The sequence below is a fragment of the Sparus aurata genome, chromosome 4 (genome assembly GCF_900880675.1).
Source record: "Sparus aurata chromosome 4, fSpaAur1.1, whole genome shotgun sequence".
NCBI lineage: Eukaryota > Metazoa > Chordata > Actinopteri > Spariformes > Sparidae > Sparus > Sparus aurata.
The window spans coordinates 31,862,414-31,876,447 of NC_044190.1; the positions used below are offsets into that span (position 1 = coordinate 31,862,414).

General features: G+C 41.2%; 1 protein-coding gene across 3 annotated transcripts in view; it reads right to left on the reverse strand.

Moving 5' to 3' along the window:
• Nucleotides 1–74: 74 nt before the first annotated feature.
• nfatc3a (nuclear factor of activated T cells 3a) overlaps nt 75–14,034 on the reverse strand; it is a 64,156-nt gene continuing 50,196 nt past the window's right edge. For all 3 annotated transcript variants that reach the window (XM_030414498.1, XM_030414497.1, XM_030414499.1), the window contains exon 10: nt 75–3,056. In XM_030414498.1, coding sequence (XP_030270358.1) covers nt 2,980–3,056 — 77 coding nt within the window. In that variant the 3' untranslated portion in view covers nt 75–2,979. The remainder of the gene's footprint in view (nt 3,057–14,034) is intronic.

Here is a 14,034-nt window from a genome sequence, read left to right on the forward strand (position 1 = left end):
TGTACATGGGTTGGATGAGTGGGACCATCACAGACATGACACAAGCGGGGAAAAAAGTGACACAAAGCCATTGCTGAGTTTTCTGTTTTATTGATATACACTACTTTAGAGCCTACAGTATGATGCAAGGTATTCCCTTTGAATAATTTCAAAAAGCACTGCAGTCTTAAAAATTACAAAAACATTTTAACATACAAAATATACAAGAAATGACAATACAAGGCTCGGTAAACATCAGCTAAACCTGTATTTCCCTTTTATTTTACAAAACATTGTGTGTGTGTGTATATATATATATATATATATATATATATATATATATATATATATATATATTCAACACTCATACATGTCCCCAACCTTTTAGGAATGACATCCATTTCAAAGTATCAAAAATAGAGTTGTACAGTCTCTGTTGCTTTACCATAATGTAAAATGGGAACATATTGTTCGGTCTTTGGTTGTGACAGAAGAGGACGGCAGCCAGAGTTTAACTGTCGATGCTGGTTTTTGTTTTGTTTCATTTTCTTTGTTGACTCAAGTCTTCCAAGCTGCAGAACCAGCTTTATATGCACAAAAAAAAGCCATCTCCCTTCTCCCACCCAACCCCACAAAGTCCACCCTGTGCCCCCCGAAAAACAAACAAATAATAATAATAATAATAGTTACTGACTTATGTCTTAGTCATGGAAAAAAAAAAAAATCAACCCAGAACAGCATACAGACACACTGACAAACTGGTTTTCAAACAAGATTTAAGGCATCCTAATAGTTTACATAGTGATGTGATACTTTCACTATCTGAATGTTTTTTTTTTCTTTCCGCTCTGTGAAGTTCATTAGCAACATAATTACAAATAGTTTATAATCTCATGTTTTCCTATTTAACGTCATATCTCACATTTGCTGCTCGCATAGTTTGCATAGCCTAAATACAAGTGTGTGCTTCTGTTGTTGAAAATAGGACTCTTAGAATTCCCGTGTTCTGTACAGCATATTTGGTACAAACACCATCCGTTCATCCACACACACACACTCACACACACACACACTCGAACTGAACCCATTAAGATGCTTGTACTGCGTCCTCGACAAAGGCAGATTGGCTGATGGACAACTCCAGGATGCTAACAGAACCAATCAAGCATCTACAACAAGTCTACAGTCTACTCCTATAGGCATCAAGGTCTTTTTTGTCTTTTTTTTTTTTGTCTTTTTCTTTTTTTTTTTAAAGGCATTAGGCAGAATTTTAATGCATAGCAGAATCATTTTCACCTGGAAAACTGACTTCACACCGTCGTAAGCGACGCTCCTCGGCTCTCGCGTGCAGGAGCGTTATTGTCAAGCTTAAGGCAAACAAGCCAAAGGGAATCTGTCTCTGTCTACATTCACGTCATACCCGACGGAAATATTAATGAAAAGACGATAAAGGAGTCTTTGATTGTTAACAGCAAACGTTGATTGTGTTAAGCGAGGGGGATGTGGAAACTGTTGTTGGTGTTTTACCTTGTTCTTTACAGAAGGGGGGAAAATACGTGAATTCAAAATACATCGACATCTTTTTGTATAAAATACTTTCAAAACGTTAGTCAGATTGTTTCCCACTATACGTCATACCATCGCAGGTATGAAGGCACACAAGGGCCCCTGGGAGATTTGGGGAGTTATTGCATGACAAGAATTTTCTCTGTGCACTCAATGACAACACTTCTCTGTAACGTGGAAACAACGGGCGTCTTCAAATATCTTTGAATGAAAAGTGATCAAAAGGGCTGAGAGAAACGGACACCATCCTTTCGTCAGGTTTCATCAGATCATATCCACATGGCCAAAAATCGGTTTTAAAATATTACAGTCAAACTCAAAGCCAGCTGTGCAAAACGACAAAAAAAAGAAGCTTTCGCTACGATTCAAAGCTGCTAAGTGTTAGTAAGGCATTTGTTCAACTTGAAGAGGAAAAGGAAATACGGGAGAGAGGGGGATCTGGAGAGAAAAAAGAAGAGGGGTTCATGTACAGATATCTACACGGCTGCAAATGTTACTAAAAGTTGTGGAATGTTGCAGGTTTGCAGATCCCAGACCAGCGCCGGAGGAGCTCGTCCTCGCTGCCGGGCCCCTGCACTCCAGACCTGAATGGTTTCATCATTTAAAAGGGAGACGGACAAGGAGCGGACAGCGTCGTCATCACAGCAGGACAGGACAGTTCAGCCAGATGTTCTGAGTTTTACGGAAAAGATTATTCACTGACAACTGAAATTCTGATAATCCAATTTCATAGCTCAAAGTTTTGCCACATTTTTGCAGATTGTTATCAGATAAACCCAGATGGTTTTAAAGCATCCTCAAGTTTTTTTTAATATCCTGATGTTTGCCTGAGAAACTTTAACTTCAGGGAACTAAAACCACCCTTCAGACCAAGTTTGAATCCAAGTTCTGGCTTCCTGTGAGAGCACGGTGCACTCCTGAGTCTCTCTTATTCGTCTCAAGACGTCTTCATTCATGAAGGTCAATGCTGGTGAGAAGGGGGACGGCAACACACGCCGTTGTATTGTCTCCACTACAGAAAGTAGTTCGAAAGGTCAGACCTAATGAGGAGGGACAGCTCACATCTCGACAATCTCGTTAATCCTCATTATTCTCCGACCGTTTTGAGCTCGCTGTGAATCGTCATGGCTGCATCCTCCCGCTCACCTCTCTGTTTAATCTGTGTGAAGGTGTGAGTTCTGTTTCTGTGTCTCTAACTGAGAGAAATAGTTTGAAATGAAATCAGAGGAGAAGGATGAGAGGGTCTTCCTGTCAGGCTGTTGGTCGAGCCGGTCCACGAGGCTTCAACAGAATCTCCAACCGCACTCTGTCGCTGACCACAGTCTTTCTCGTCTCTCTGAGTGATGTCCTCTTGTCCCCAGGGTCCAGGGTCCAGGTTGTTGGAGCTGTGGGGTCTGCAGGGTTAAGAGCTGCAGGGGATGACCGTGGGCTGAGCTATGACTGGTTGTGTGCAGACGGAGGACCGTGAGCGCCGGGGGACTGGGACATGTCTCTGCCGATGATTTCATTCACTGTGAAGGACAGAACAAACAGGAAAAACACTTATTATTATTCATTTAACACATGCTTTACCTAAATTGACTTACAATTTAAACTGGAATTTAAAGAAGGGCGTACGATGCAGAGGCTCCAAAGCTTGCCTCATTCGAAACAGTTCTGTACCAAACTCAACATTGTTTTCATTGGTACTGGTAATTTCCCTCCTTAATCCGGTCATTCTAGGCTGAAGAGTATTCCCCCTGTGTTGAACGAGGCTCACAGATTTCTCCAGTATTTTTATTTATGGAGGACATTCGATATGAGATGTTTGGGAAAGACAGTACGTTTAAACAGACATTACAAACAAGCACTATTCTTCACCGCTTCCACCGTCTGTTTCTTTTTTCTGAAAATGTCAGAAAAAAAGAAAAATGACCACAAAAGATGAATCAATTATTTAAAGTAGTTTTCTGTCAGTTGACTCATTAATCGACTTATAGTTGCTGAACTTGTTGAGTTTTGAAGCCCTGAAGCCACAAAGTGTCGTGAGGCTTCATCACTGCTCGTAAACAAAGTGCAGTAGAAGTACGCCTGTCTGTCCAGCAGAGGGCAGTGTCGCTCCACACTGAGTTCCTCACAAGACTGAACGCAGGACCTCGACCAGCTGAAAGCCCAAAATGGAAAACTCAAACTGCCTGGTGAGCCCAAAGTTGACTTAGTCACACCTCTGATGGGAGATTTAATCCCTCCTGAGACGACAAATGAGAGAAACTCAGTAAACGCGCCAGTTCTGACCTTCGAGTCCAGCTCCTGTTACCACAGCACACTGACTCGTATAAACGCACTCCTGAACGGCTGACCGTTACTTCATTAGAGCTTTAGTGATGGTTCACTACATCTCCTCAGGCTTGTTCATGAGGTTTGTGAGTAAGGGTAAAAAGGGATGTGTAAAACCAAAGCACCGTTAAAAACATGTTGTGGAGCCCGGAGTGGCACTCAGGCACAGCGAGGTTAATTACTCCACCGACTCATGCAGAGGCTCATTTTAAATAAATTACAGATAGCTTCACTGGCTGTTTTTTCTGCCAGCGTGTGTGATTGTTTTACATCTGCTGCCTCCATTCAGTATTCACACTGGGACCACAAGAGACGAAGCGGGGAGCTTGTTAAAAAAAAAAAAAGAGTGCAGCCGTGAAGTAAATCAACTTCAAATAGTTTGAGGAGGACATGAGGACAGACGGGCAGACGTTCAGTTGTTTGGAATTTATGGAAAATGTGATGTGAATGGTGGTTTTTTTTTTGTTTTGTTTTTTTGCCACTGTAAAGACACACGTGTGTTTTCAGTCCTTGTCTTCTTCATGAGATTTCTTTAAGTGGTTTGAAGGTGAGGTTGACGGGTCATTGAGTTGAAGTGTGAAATCAGGCTGGGCAAACTGGTTTGGGAGTGTGCAGCGGAGACCTCTGGCCCAGTTTGACACTGGGCTGATTTACGAGCAGGTTTGTCTGAACACGCCATGCGAAAAAAGAAACGCCACCTATTCCTGTCTGCTTGGACGCATGCACTGTAAAATCTCGCACCGTAGGCCATAATGAACACATGTATTACAGTAACTCCAGGGGAGGGGTGACTCAGTCGCTGATGAGCAAATTAACCCAACCAAGTGTTTGCTTCATGAGAGAAAAGAAACTATATTTAAATTGGATGACACACAGAGTGAAACGAACTCTGTACAATTAAAACAAATGCATTCGTAAACTGTCATCAACTCGGTAAAATATCAAACTGCGATTGCACATATTTCTCATTGAAACACTTCACCTCTTTGCCAGTTTTGGTTTGGTGCACGTTCTGTTGTTTTATTTGTGTTTTCTGCTGCTCGCTTTTGTGTCTGGCCACCATCACTCACATCATCCTGTTAGCGTGGGAGGCTCTTCCTTTCCCATGTCAACCATGTTCACACACACACAATCACACACTCGCAAGCACCACCACGCACTCAGAGACAACTCTGTGACTATCAAAGCAAACATTGCCCCCTGTTAATACAACAGCAGGGTGTAATATACAGCAAGTTGGCCAGTTTATCGATTTTGTCACTCAGGTCCAGTCGGTGAAATCATTAAGTGTGAGGGAGAACTGCAGATCTTTTTTGAAGGCCGTGACCTTTCAAAAGACTAGCGGTGTGTCTCTACTTGAAATAGACGTCTTACAGCTGGTAAAGGACCATCAGAGCAGCTGTACAATGAATGAAGAAGCTAGTTACTCTGCTTTTTTGTTCCAAGCTACACACTGACTTTTAATGAAAAGTAACAAAGAAATGTTTTACACTTTACTTTTAACGCTTTTAATGTAGAGTAACTAATTAAAATACCATATATTATTTCAAAAGTGTTTACATAAGGGTCTGATTTCAACTCTAATGAGGTCAACGTATGGGTTAATCACAGGGCAATGTTTACGGGCCTCCTGCACAGCTGAAATGTAATGTGGTAAACTCTGCAGCTCTGTCGATTGATGGGAGTGAATCTGCTCTAACACCACAGGAATATGAGCAACCAAGTGCGAAAGACCGACATCAAGTGGGCGTCTGCAAAACACATATCGCTTTCCGCTGAACTGATCAGCAAAAGCAAACGTTAAGCGTGCGACTGATAGATAATTCGAGAGAGACGCAGAGGGCAATTAGCACGAAATGTTCTGAAAGCTGGTGACTCCGCCAAGTGCAGCGTTTACCGATCTGATTATTTCGATTTGTCATTAAAAAAACACAGGAAGAGGTTTCCCCCCCGCAATCTGTCAGAGACATTTTCGTCAGGGCTTCACTCTCGATATTACAGCTGCGCCCTGATGTAAATTTGGCCAACTTGATTTGAAAGAAAGACTGAACTTATTTTGGAAGTGAATTTCCATCTCAGTCTCAAAACAGACAACGGAAAGAAGGAAACTGCACCTTTTTGTCTTTGCTATTTTCCTTCTGATTGGATGTCAACGACTTACTGAAAGAGGAAACAATATCATCATGAAAAGAGAAAGACGAAAATGAACTTATGTGTAATATACAAATAAGTTCTCTCTCGGGGGAAGAGAAGTTTAAAGCCATAATACAAGTATTTTACATAAAACACAAGCTTAATTTTTCCCATAACAATGAGCAATAATCTACGGGTCGGATACAGTCATTCACTTAAAGCTTCACACATCAATAATCCACAAGTGAAAGAGAGGTTTGAGTCGGCCCGGGCCTCAGAGGAGTTTCATACTCTGATAGTGTTTTCTCAGATTTACTGGTATTGCTCATGACGTTGCGACAGAAAGACGGTGATTCAGCGCTGCCAGCCATAGTAAGTGTCTCTCTGAATGGCTCAGCAGGAGGGAGATCCTCTGCAGATGACTGGGAGGGGGGCTCCCTAGTCAAAATATACATCTGCAGTCAGCCGACTGCTACTACTACTACGACTACAAACACTACTACTAATATTGCTGGTGCTGCGCTCAGGAATGCATCCATCAGAGGGATCCTTTCATCTGTGTGCTAATGGCTTTCAGTGCTCATTTACTGTTCATTAAAAGAGCGCACAGCGAGTGAGGCATGTGTACATCACCTATACAGTGAAAGCATGCTTCATATCTAACTTTAGGACCGAGCCTATTTGGGTTTCTGAGGACCTGCAAGAGAAAGATGGGGGAAGACTTAACTCTCTGAACCAGGCTAGGCACAGTCATTTGTTGAACTAAGCATCACTGTTCACTGGCAGTATGTAAGAGTCAGGGGACAAGCCCGAGAAGGATTTAACCAAATAAGAAAGAAAACCTCCTTTGAGAAAATAAATTGTTACTCTAGAAATAAATGTATTGTCAAACCTACAAGTGCTAAATGAAAATGTACTCCGGGGATTCTTTCATTTCCCCAAAAGAAAGTTTCACATCTTGCTGGAGATCACCAAGATCGGGTAATCTCACGTCTCCATTTCTAAAGAGCCTGTCAGGGGAGGTATATTGAAATGATTTCCATAATGCAAAACAGAAGTGAAACAGGCAGATGGACATTCAGTATGATAAACATATCTACAGTCAAGATGGAAAATGGGTAATTATCATAACCCTGTATGACACACTGAAAAAAGTTCCCTGACCCAGGCTTAAAAAACATTACTCTGGCAGGGCGGCTTTAGCAAATAACTCGAAGACTGAGTGATTCTTGAGTCCAGCAAATGAAGACAACATGCCACAATGGAAAACATTTGTGCAGAGGGAACAGAAAGAAGCACAGACTTGGTTCTGCCTCTAAAAGTGGAATATCAAAGCGCACAGTTTCCACTTGCAGGGCCCTGTAATGACATGCACACGTCTTCACAAAGCCTTAGGTATGATGGGAGAAAACCTGAAGTAAAAAACCCACTGAGTGATCACACGCATATTGGAAATAGATGGTCAGTTGATGGAAGCCTTTCAGATCTGCCTCAATAAAGCTTTCTGTGCTGCTCGATGATCATTCTCTGTTTTATTCAAATTTGTCTGTTGGAGTAAGTGACTGAGTTGGTGAGGAGAAGCTCATTTAAAAGTGAGTTTCTCAAAGTCAATCATTCGTGTGAATCATCGGTGGAATTCCCGTTTGATCTGACGGTGAGTGATTCAAAGAACTCCCGCCACTGATCCGGGACCAGGCTGCAGAAAGGAAAGCACTGGAGCCCAAAACGGCCACCTGGCAAGATCGGCCAAGCATGAGAAATGGTAAGCATGAGAGGGCAAAAAATCATTTCTCAGATGCATCACGGTTCTCTCTGGAAAGATCACGTCTTCTCAGAAAATTTAAAACCCAACTCCCGACATAATGAATACCTATGTAAAAAATTTGACTGAGACTAAGACCGGGCTGTACATTTCTCACAGCTGAACCAATTGGACGGTGAAATTGTACACGAGTAAACATGCGCGTCGTGTTTACATTCCAAGCTCGGCTACTTCTTCAGTTCTGGTGAGGATAGCTGAGCGTGAGCAAAGACAATGGAGGTAAAGTCATCTGTTTATCTTTATCATGGATCAATGCAAAAACAACATGTTTTAAAAGTACACTGTCCATTTTAAAAGTTGACTTTAAATGAAAGTAAGGAAACCAGTTTCTTCAGAATTACCAAGTTAAAGTAAACCGTTAAATGTCAGTTAAACAAGCTGAAACATTTCAACAACTTAAAATTATAAGACTATTTTACTAGATAATTTGAAGAAATCGGTGTACTTAATTTGTCAATTAAATTCACTTCAGTTTAGCAAGTAGTTACACAGTGAGAAAAAAATAAATCATGAATGGGAATTCAACATTTTGCTTCATTAAGATGCTTCGATAATCACATCGTAGCCTTCGGAATCTGAAACAAATCTGATCACAAGGTGCCAATGGTGCAGGACTTCACAGCGGAGAGCATGTAGCTGATACACATCTAGTGTCAAAACCACAACTATACTAAAGCTTTTCCTGTCTATTAACAGGTGGAAGTCGGAAGCTGATAACCCTTATAATACGTAAGAGTTTTGGTTAATATTTCCTGTTTAGTGGGAACAAGATGCAGCAGTAAAGCTGCAACTAACAATCTTGTTCACCATTGACTGATTGTTTTGCCAGTGCCTTTATTCATTCTTTACATCTAAGATGATGTCTTGAAATAGTTTGTTTCGTCAGTCCATAATCTGGAGATACTTAAGAGAAAATAAAGTAAATCTTCACATTTGCGAAGCTGGAATAAGAGAGTGGTTTAGATTTGAGCTAGAAACAGTTGAAGGTGCATTTGGTCATCTGCTTTACAAAAGGACGGAGTAGTAGAGTTTAAAGATTTGTATTTTCCGCACCATGGCAGTATTAGACTGGACATGGTGGCAGCTTTACAGCAACACACGAAGGTGACTCACCAAAATTCAGAAAAACTTTACACACACTTGCAAACACACATCTCCTCCGCTCAACATTTACAAGCGGGAGTGAAAGTTACTTCACATTATGTCAAGTCCGCACTTGAGAAATACGTTGACTAGTATTCATTTTTTCTCAATGATCGGCTGATGAGCACAAATCAAAACTGACACTCAAAAAGAGAATCGAGAACAGCCGACGATATAAAAAGAATCTTGGCAAGATCCCCGTTCAAACTACAGGGCTGTTAATTTTCATGATAATACGATAAGTGTGTATTCAGAGTTAATATGTTGCTCTCAGCCCCACTGAGGGATTTCCAGGCTTCCCCTCCTCCTGTCTTAAGTAAAAAGGCACGACTGGCACCGTCTCCACACCAGGCTCCAGCCTCTGCCAAGACCTCTGCATTACACTCTCTAAGACCTTAATTGTATGGAAAGATGACACAGAAAGTCCATTTCCACTTGTTTCAGGGGAAAAGACTGGTGAATGTTTGCCATTGTTTTTAACGAGCAGCAGCAGCTGCAGCTGCAGCAGCATTTAATGGAAACGTATTTTCCTTCCACTGTTGTTTTTTCATGCCATCGAATCAAGAGTTCTGTGTTATTACTCTGTTATGGTTGGTTTGTGGCAGCATTAAGCCTTTGACTAAGACAGCCCCATACACACATCTGCAAGCGCACACACACAACCACAAGAAATTGATGATATATTTGTGGTTGCTTCATACAAATAATCAAAGATAAATGAGCTACAGATATGTTTAAATTTCTTCCTGGTTGTGTACACAAACACAAATTTAAAAAAATGAAAACGTAATAATTTTGGAAAATCTAGTTTGTCTGATGCAAAATCTCAAGTGATGAATCCTAATGTTTCATTAAAAGGCTGCTCAACCAAAGGATGGGCCATTTGATGGTTTTACTCTAATTGACTTCACTTTAAACTGTTCCTAAATGGCTTCTGGTGATGTTTTTAATGGTGGCCATTAAATTACAAATTAATGAGGCAAGTGTGCCTCAACAGTACAAAACAGGTTTATATGGACATTTCAGCCCTTTCCAGAGAGAGAACGTGAATCAAGATAATTTACTAAGGTGGCCAAAAACCAAAGGTCATTTCCGAGTGTAATTTCATGTTTAATTTCATTTGGGATAAAATTGGACTCATATTTCTCGCCACCTGTCAAAGGTAAATCCAGCGTTCACTGGCATATTTTCCGTGGTCTGGTCGTCCAACTCCTGAGGAAAAATATCCAAGTCTTTTTTGGAGCGCCGGCCATTGGCCTCTTCGCCATTCACTTGTTTAACTAATTAGCGGCTCTCTGCCATTTTTCAAAATCCAGGGAGCATTCAGAGAACAGCTGCCTATGAGGTGAAGGAGACTAAAAACTGAGAAGGCAGGATGTTGCTGTTCTCAGTGGGATTGGCACTTATGACAAGCCTCATTCATTACAAAGAGCTACTTGTTTGAATGTTAAAGCAGTAGTCTGACATATTCACTCTTGTGTTGAGAATCGCATGAGAAAAACAACATCACTCTCATATCTTTTTGTTAAAGTTAAAGCTTGATGGCTTAGCTTAGCATAAAGACCGGAAAGACTGGCTCTGTCCAAAGGTCACAAAACCCATCAGAACCTAAAGAAATTCAAATTAATATGTTATACATCCTGGCTAAAACAAGTTGAGGATTTACCAGGGGAGACTTTATCAAATGAAAGCTTCTTCCCGCTAAAAAGTAGATCAGGAACCTTAAAACCTCTGCCAGTTTGTTTGAATTAAACAAACAAGATGTTGCATATTAATAAGAAAGTTTCATAGGTGCTGGCAGGTTTGTTTTGTTTGCATTGGACAGAGCCAAGTTTCCTTGTTTTATGTCTCTACGCTAACTGGCTACTGGCTGTAACCTCATATTGAATGCACAGACAAGAGTGGTATTATCTTCTCATCTGACTCTGAGCAGATGAGTAATTTTTCAAAATGTCAAATTTATTGCTTTGTGGTAAAAAATAATACTTGAATATTTCAATTTAGAAAGTGCAGAGTGCATGTGTGTAAGTCTCTGCGTAACAATAATGTAGACTGAAAAGTTGAATGAGAAAACTGTCAAAAGGTCAAAAACGTGAGGAACAAATGTGGCGCATGATCTGTTTCTATTTTCTACGCCCTTGTAAAGAAAGAAAACCCAAACAATACAAATGTATATTTATAAGGTATGTCCCCTGCACGGACACAAACTTGTACGTTTCACAACCTCTACAGGAGAACTTGTGTCACTCCCTGTGTGTGTAAATGTGTGTGTGCATTTGTGCAGGCAGCAGGGCTCGGCCTATTATTAACCCTCAAAGCTGTGCTCGCAGTCTGAAGCAGCTGTGTGTTTGGGCATGGCAGGACCAACAAAAGACCAGCTTTTGTTGTGAACACACCGTGCACACTACCAACACCACAGTAACAGCATAAACGTGCTATCCCTTCCCCTTTGTGCTCTGTAAACATAGAGATCGTCACATGCTGATTAATTAGTTAAATGCACAGTTCGGCAGCCCGGGGGCTTCAGGTTCTGTCACCATGACGGCTGTAATCATCGTCACAGGAGGGCCTATTCTTCAAGCCACTACTGTGTTTATGGAGTAACCAAACACACAAGTTTAGAGGGCTTTGGCAAGCGTGGCTGACAGTCGCACTGGGGATTGACAGTAATTTATTATTAAAAGTCCATCAATCATCTGTACCTGCTTATCCGTAATTCCTTTATCAGAAATAAAGAGAACGGAACCTGTATTTGTTATTTTTTGTTAAGGTACTGACACGCCATGGTCTCAATGCCAAATGTGCCAACAGTGACCATGAAGAGCCTCTTTGATATAATCTTATGATGGTAGCACCCAACCATACGCTGTTCTGTTTTAATCACACATCAAAGCAGCAGGAGCACACAAAATTTTAGAGAACATTCAGTCATGTCACGCTGCTTTGTTGAAAAGTTCATTCTTTGCTTTTCCATGTCATTACCTTCGTTGAAAAAATAATCTTCACTCCAAAATCTAAAAAAATAAAGCCTTTCAACCTTAACATTTTATATCGGAAAATACTGTAAATAATGATCCAGTATGCACTTTACTTTAATCTCAGATGCCAAGTACATTTCAGATTGAATGTCTCGGCTGAGTGACCCTGCAGTGGGGTTGGATCCTGACCTTGTCTGTCCATCTGTCTGTCAGCCTGTCCTCTTACCTCCTGTGTCTCCTGCGTTGCGCACACACACACATACAGTACACTCACACCTCCACAACATCAGATACACACAAACACAATACCCCTCCTTCCACACACACACACACACACACACACACACACACACACACACACACACACACACACACACACACACACACACACACATCTCAAGCATGGTCTGGTGTGCGTCACAAGGGCCATCTGCTTGCTAACCAGAGCAGTTTTCTACACGCTCACACTCATATTCCCTCTCATGCCACAAGTCTGTGATGCTACTTTTGCAGGAGTCTATCTCATGTATAAAAACCGTATGATTTTAAAAGTGTTTAAAGCAAAATTCTTCGAATACTAAATAATGTATTTTATCTGGAAACATAAAGAGGCGGAGAGCAGCAATAATACAAGGTGATACAAGGCATAATAGCTCTGAGGTATCATTTTAGATTATATTTGAGTGTATACAAATATTTAACCAATTCAAACTGCCATCATTTACATGTGAATTTGCATACATGTGAGTCATTTATGCTATATGAATCTGTGTCGTTTCCCTGCACTGTATTTCTTTTGTATCCCAATCTGCCTGCCTCCCTGTCTGTCAAACTGGGGTGAGTACGGTCTACTTAACAGAGTGTGCTGCGACCTCCTAAAACTCAGAGCTGGGTGTAAGCTTCACGTTGCCACTTCACAACATGGCCTACAGAGCTGGGCTGGCACAGAAAGCTATTTTTAGCCATAGGCTCAAAGGGAGAGCTCACATTCCCGGCTGAACCGTGTCACTCACAAACTTTTCTCATAATTTTTTTTTTGTCAGTGCAGCCAGCTACTTTCAGATCAGCCCTGTGTCTGTCTTTTCATATGGGATCGGGGGGGGGGGGCGACTGAATATATCTTAGCTACGGTTTCATGAGTCCATACGTACATCAACATGTGAGCCTGTCAAAGGGAAAGAGAGAAAAGTTTTATCATCTGGCTTTCCTTCACACAGGTTACACGTTTTAATGTGTGTTAGCTGTGTGTGCGCATAAGTATTATGCACTGATGAACCTCAGTGGTTGTTGGACTTTCACACATGACTTATTGACAATGGCCCTGTGTTAATTAGGCTGACCCTTGCTAGCACACAATATCACACCTCCCTGACATAGCCTCGCCAAGCTATTTATTAACCCCAGCCCTTTAGGACCCTCATTTGAATATGGCACTGGGGTTAACAAAACCAGGCGAGCTCTAAACAGCAGATAAGGAAGTAGACAATCTGGAATGGTTTAGACACACTCATTTTAGGTAAAGAGTTCACGGATGAAGGGAAAGCTGCTAAATGCACAGGCTGCCTTCACAGTCATTTGTAAAGTTGACAAGTTCTCCCGAGCATGCTAATTAGTTGCTAACACACCTACACACATGCCTACATACACACAAACACACACAGGATGTAATTATTGCAGCGGCACACAACTGGTTTTGCACAATATGATGCAATCATCTCCCTCTCCCCAGTTCCAAAAAGCCAAAAAATACAAGTGTAATTAATCTCCAAACTACTGCCAGAGATACAGATTACAATTAGGCCCTTTAATATGATACTATAGTTATCAGTCCTATGTGTCTATGTTACCCAATACTAAGTCACAGGACCCTTCACTAATGAACCTGTGTACACAACTGTGCACCGCAGTGACAGATGGGACACTATCACCATAATCAGGCATCAAGTTTTCAGCCACTTGAAAATACAACAACTGGTGCTCCATATTGTTTTACATCATCAGATACAAATTTATCTTGCGCCTGACATATTGTAGGGTGAATTTAATCCCTCAGTGGCCACTTGTTTTAGACTGAAAATTAGATTAATCAAAGACGGG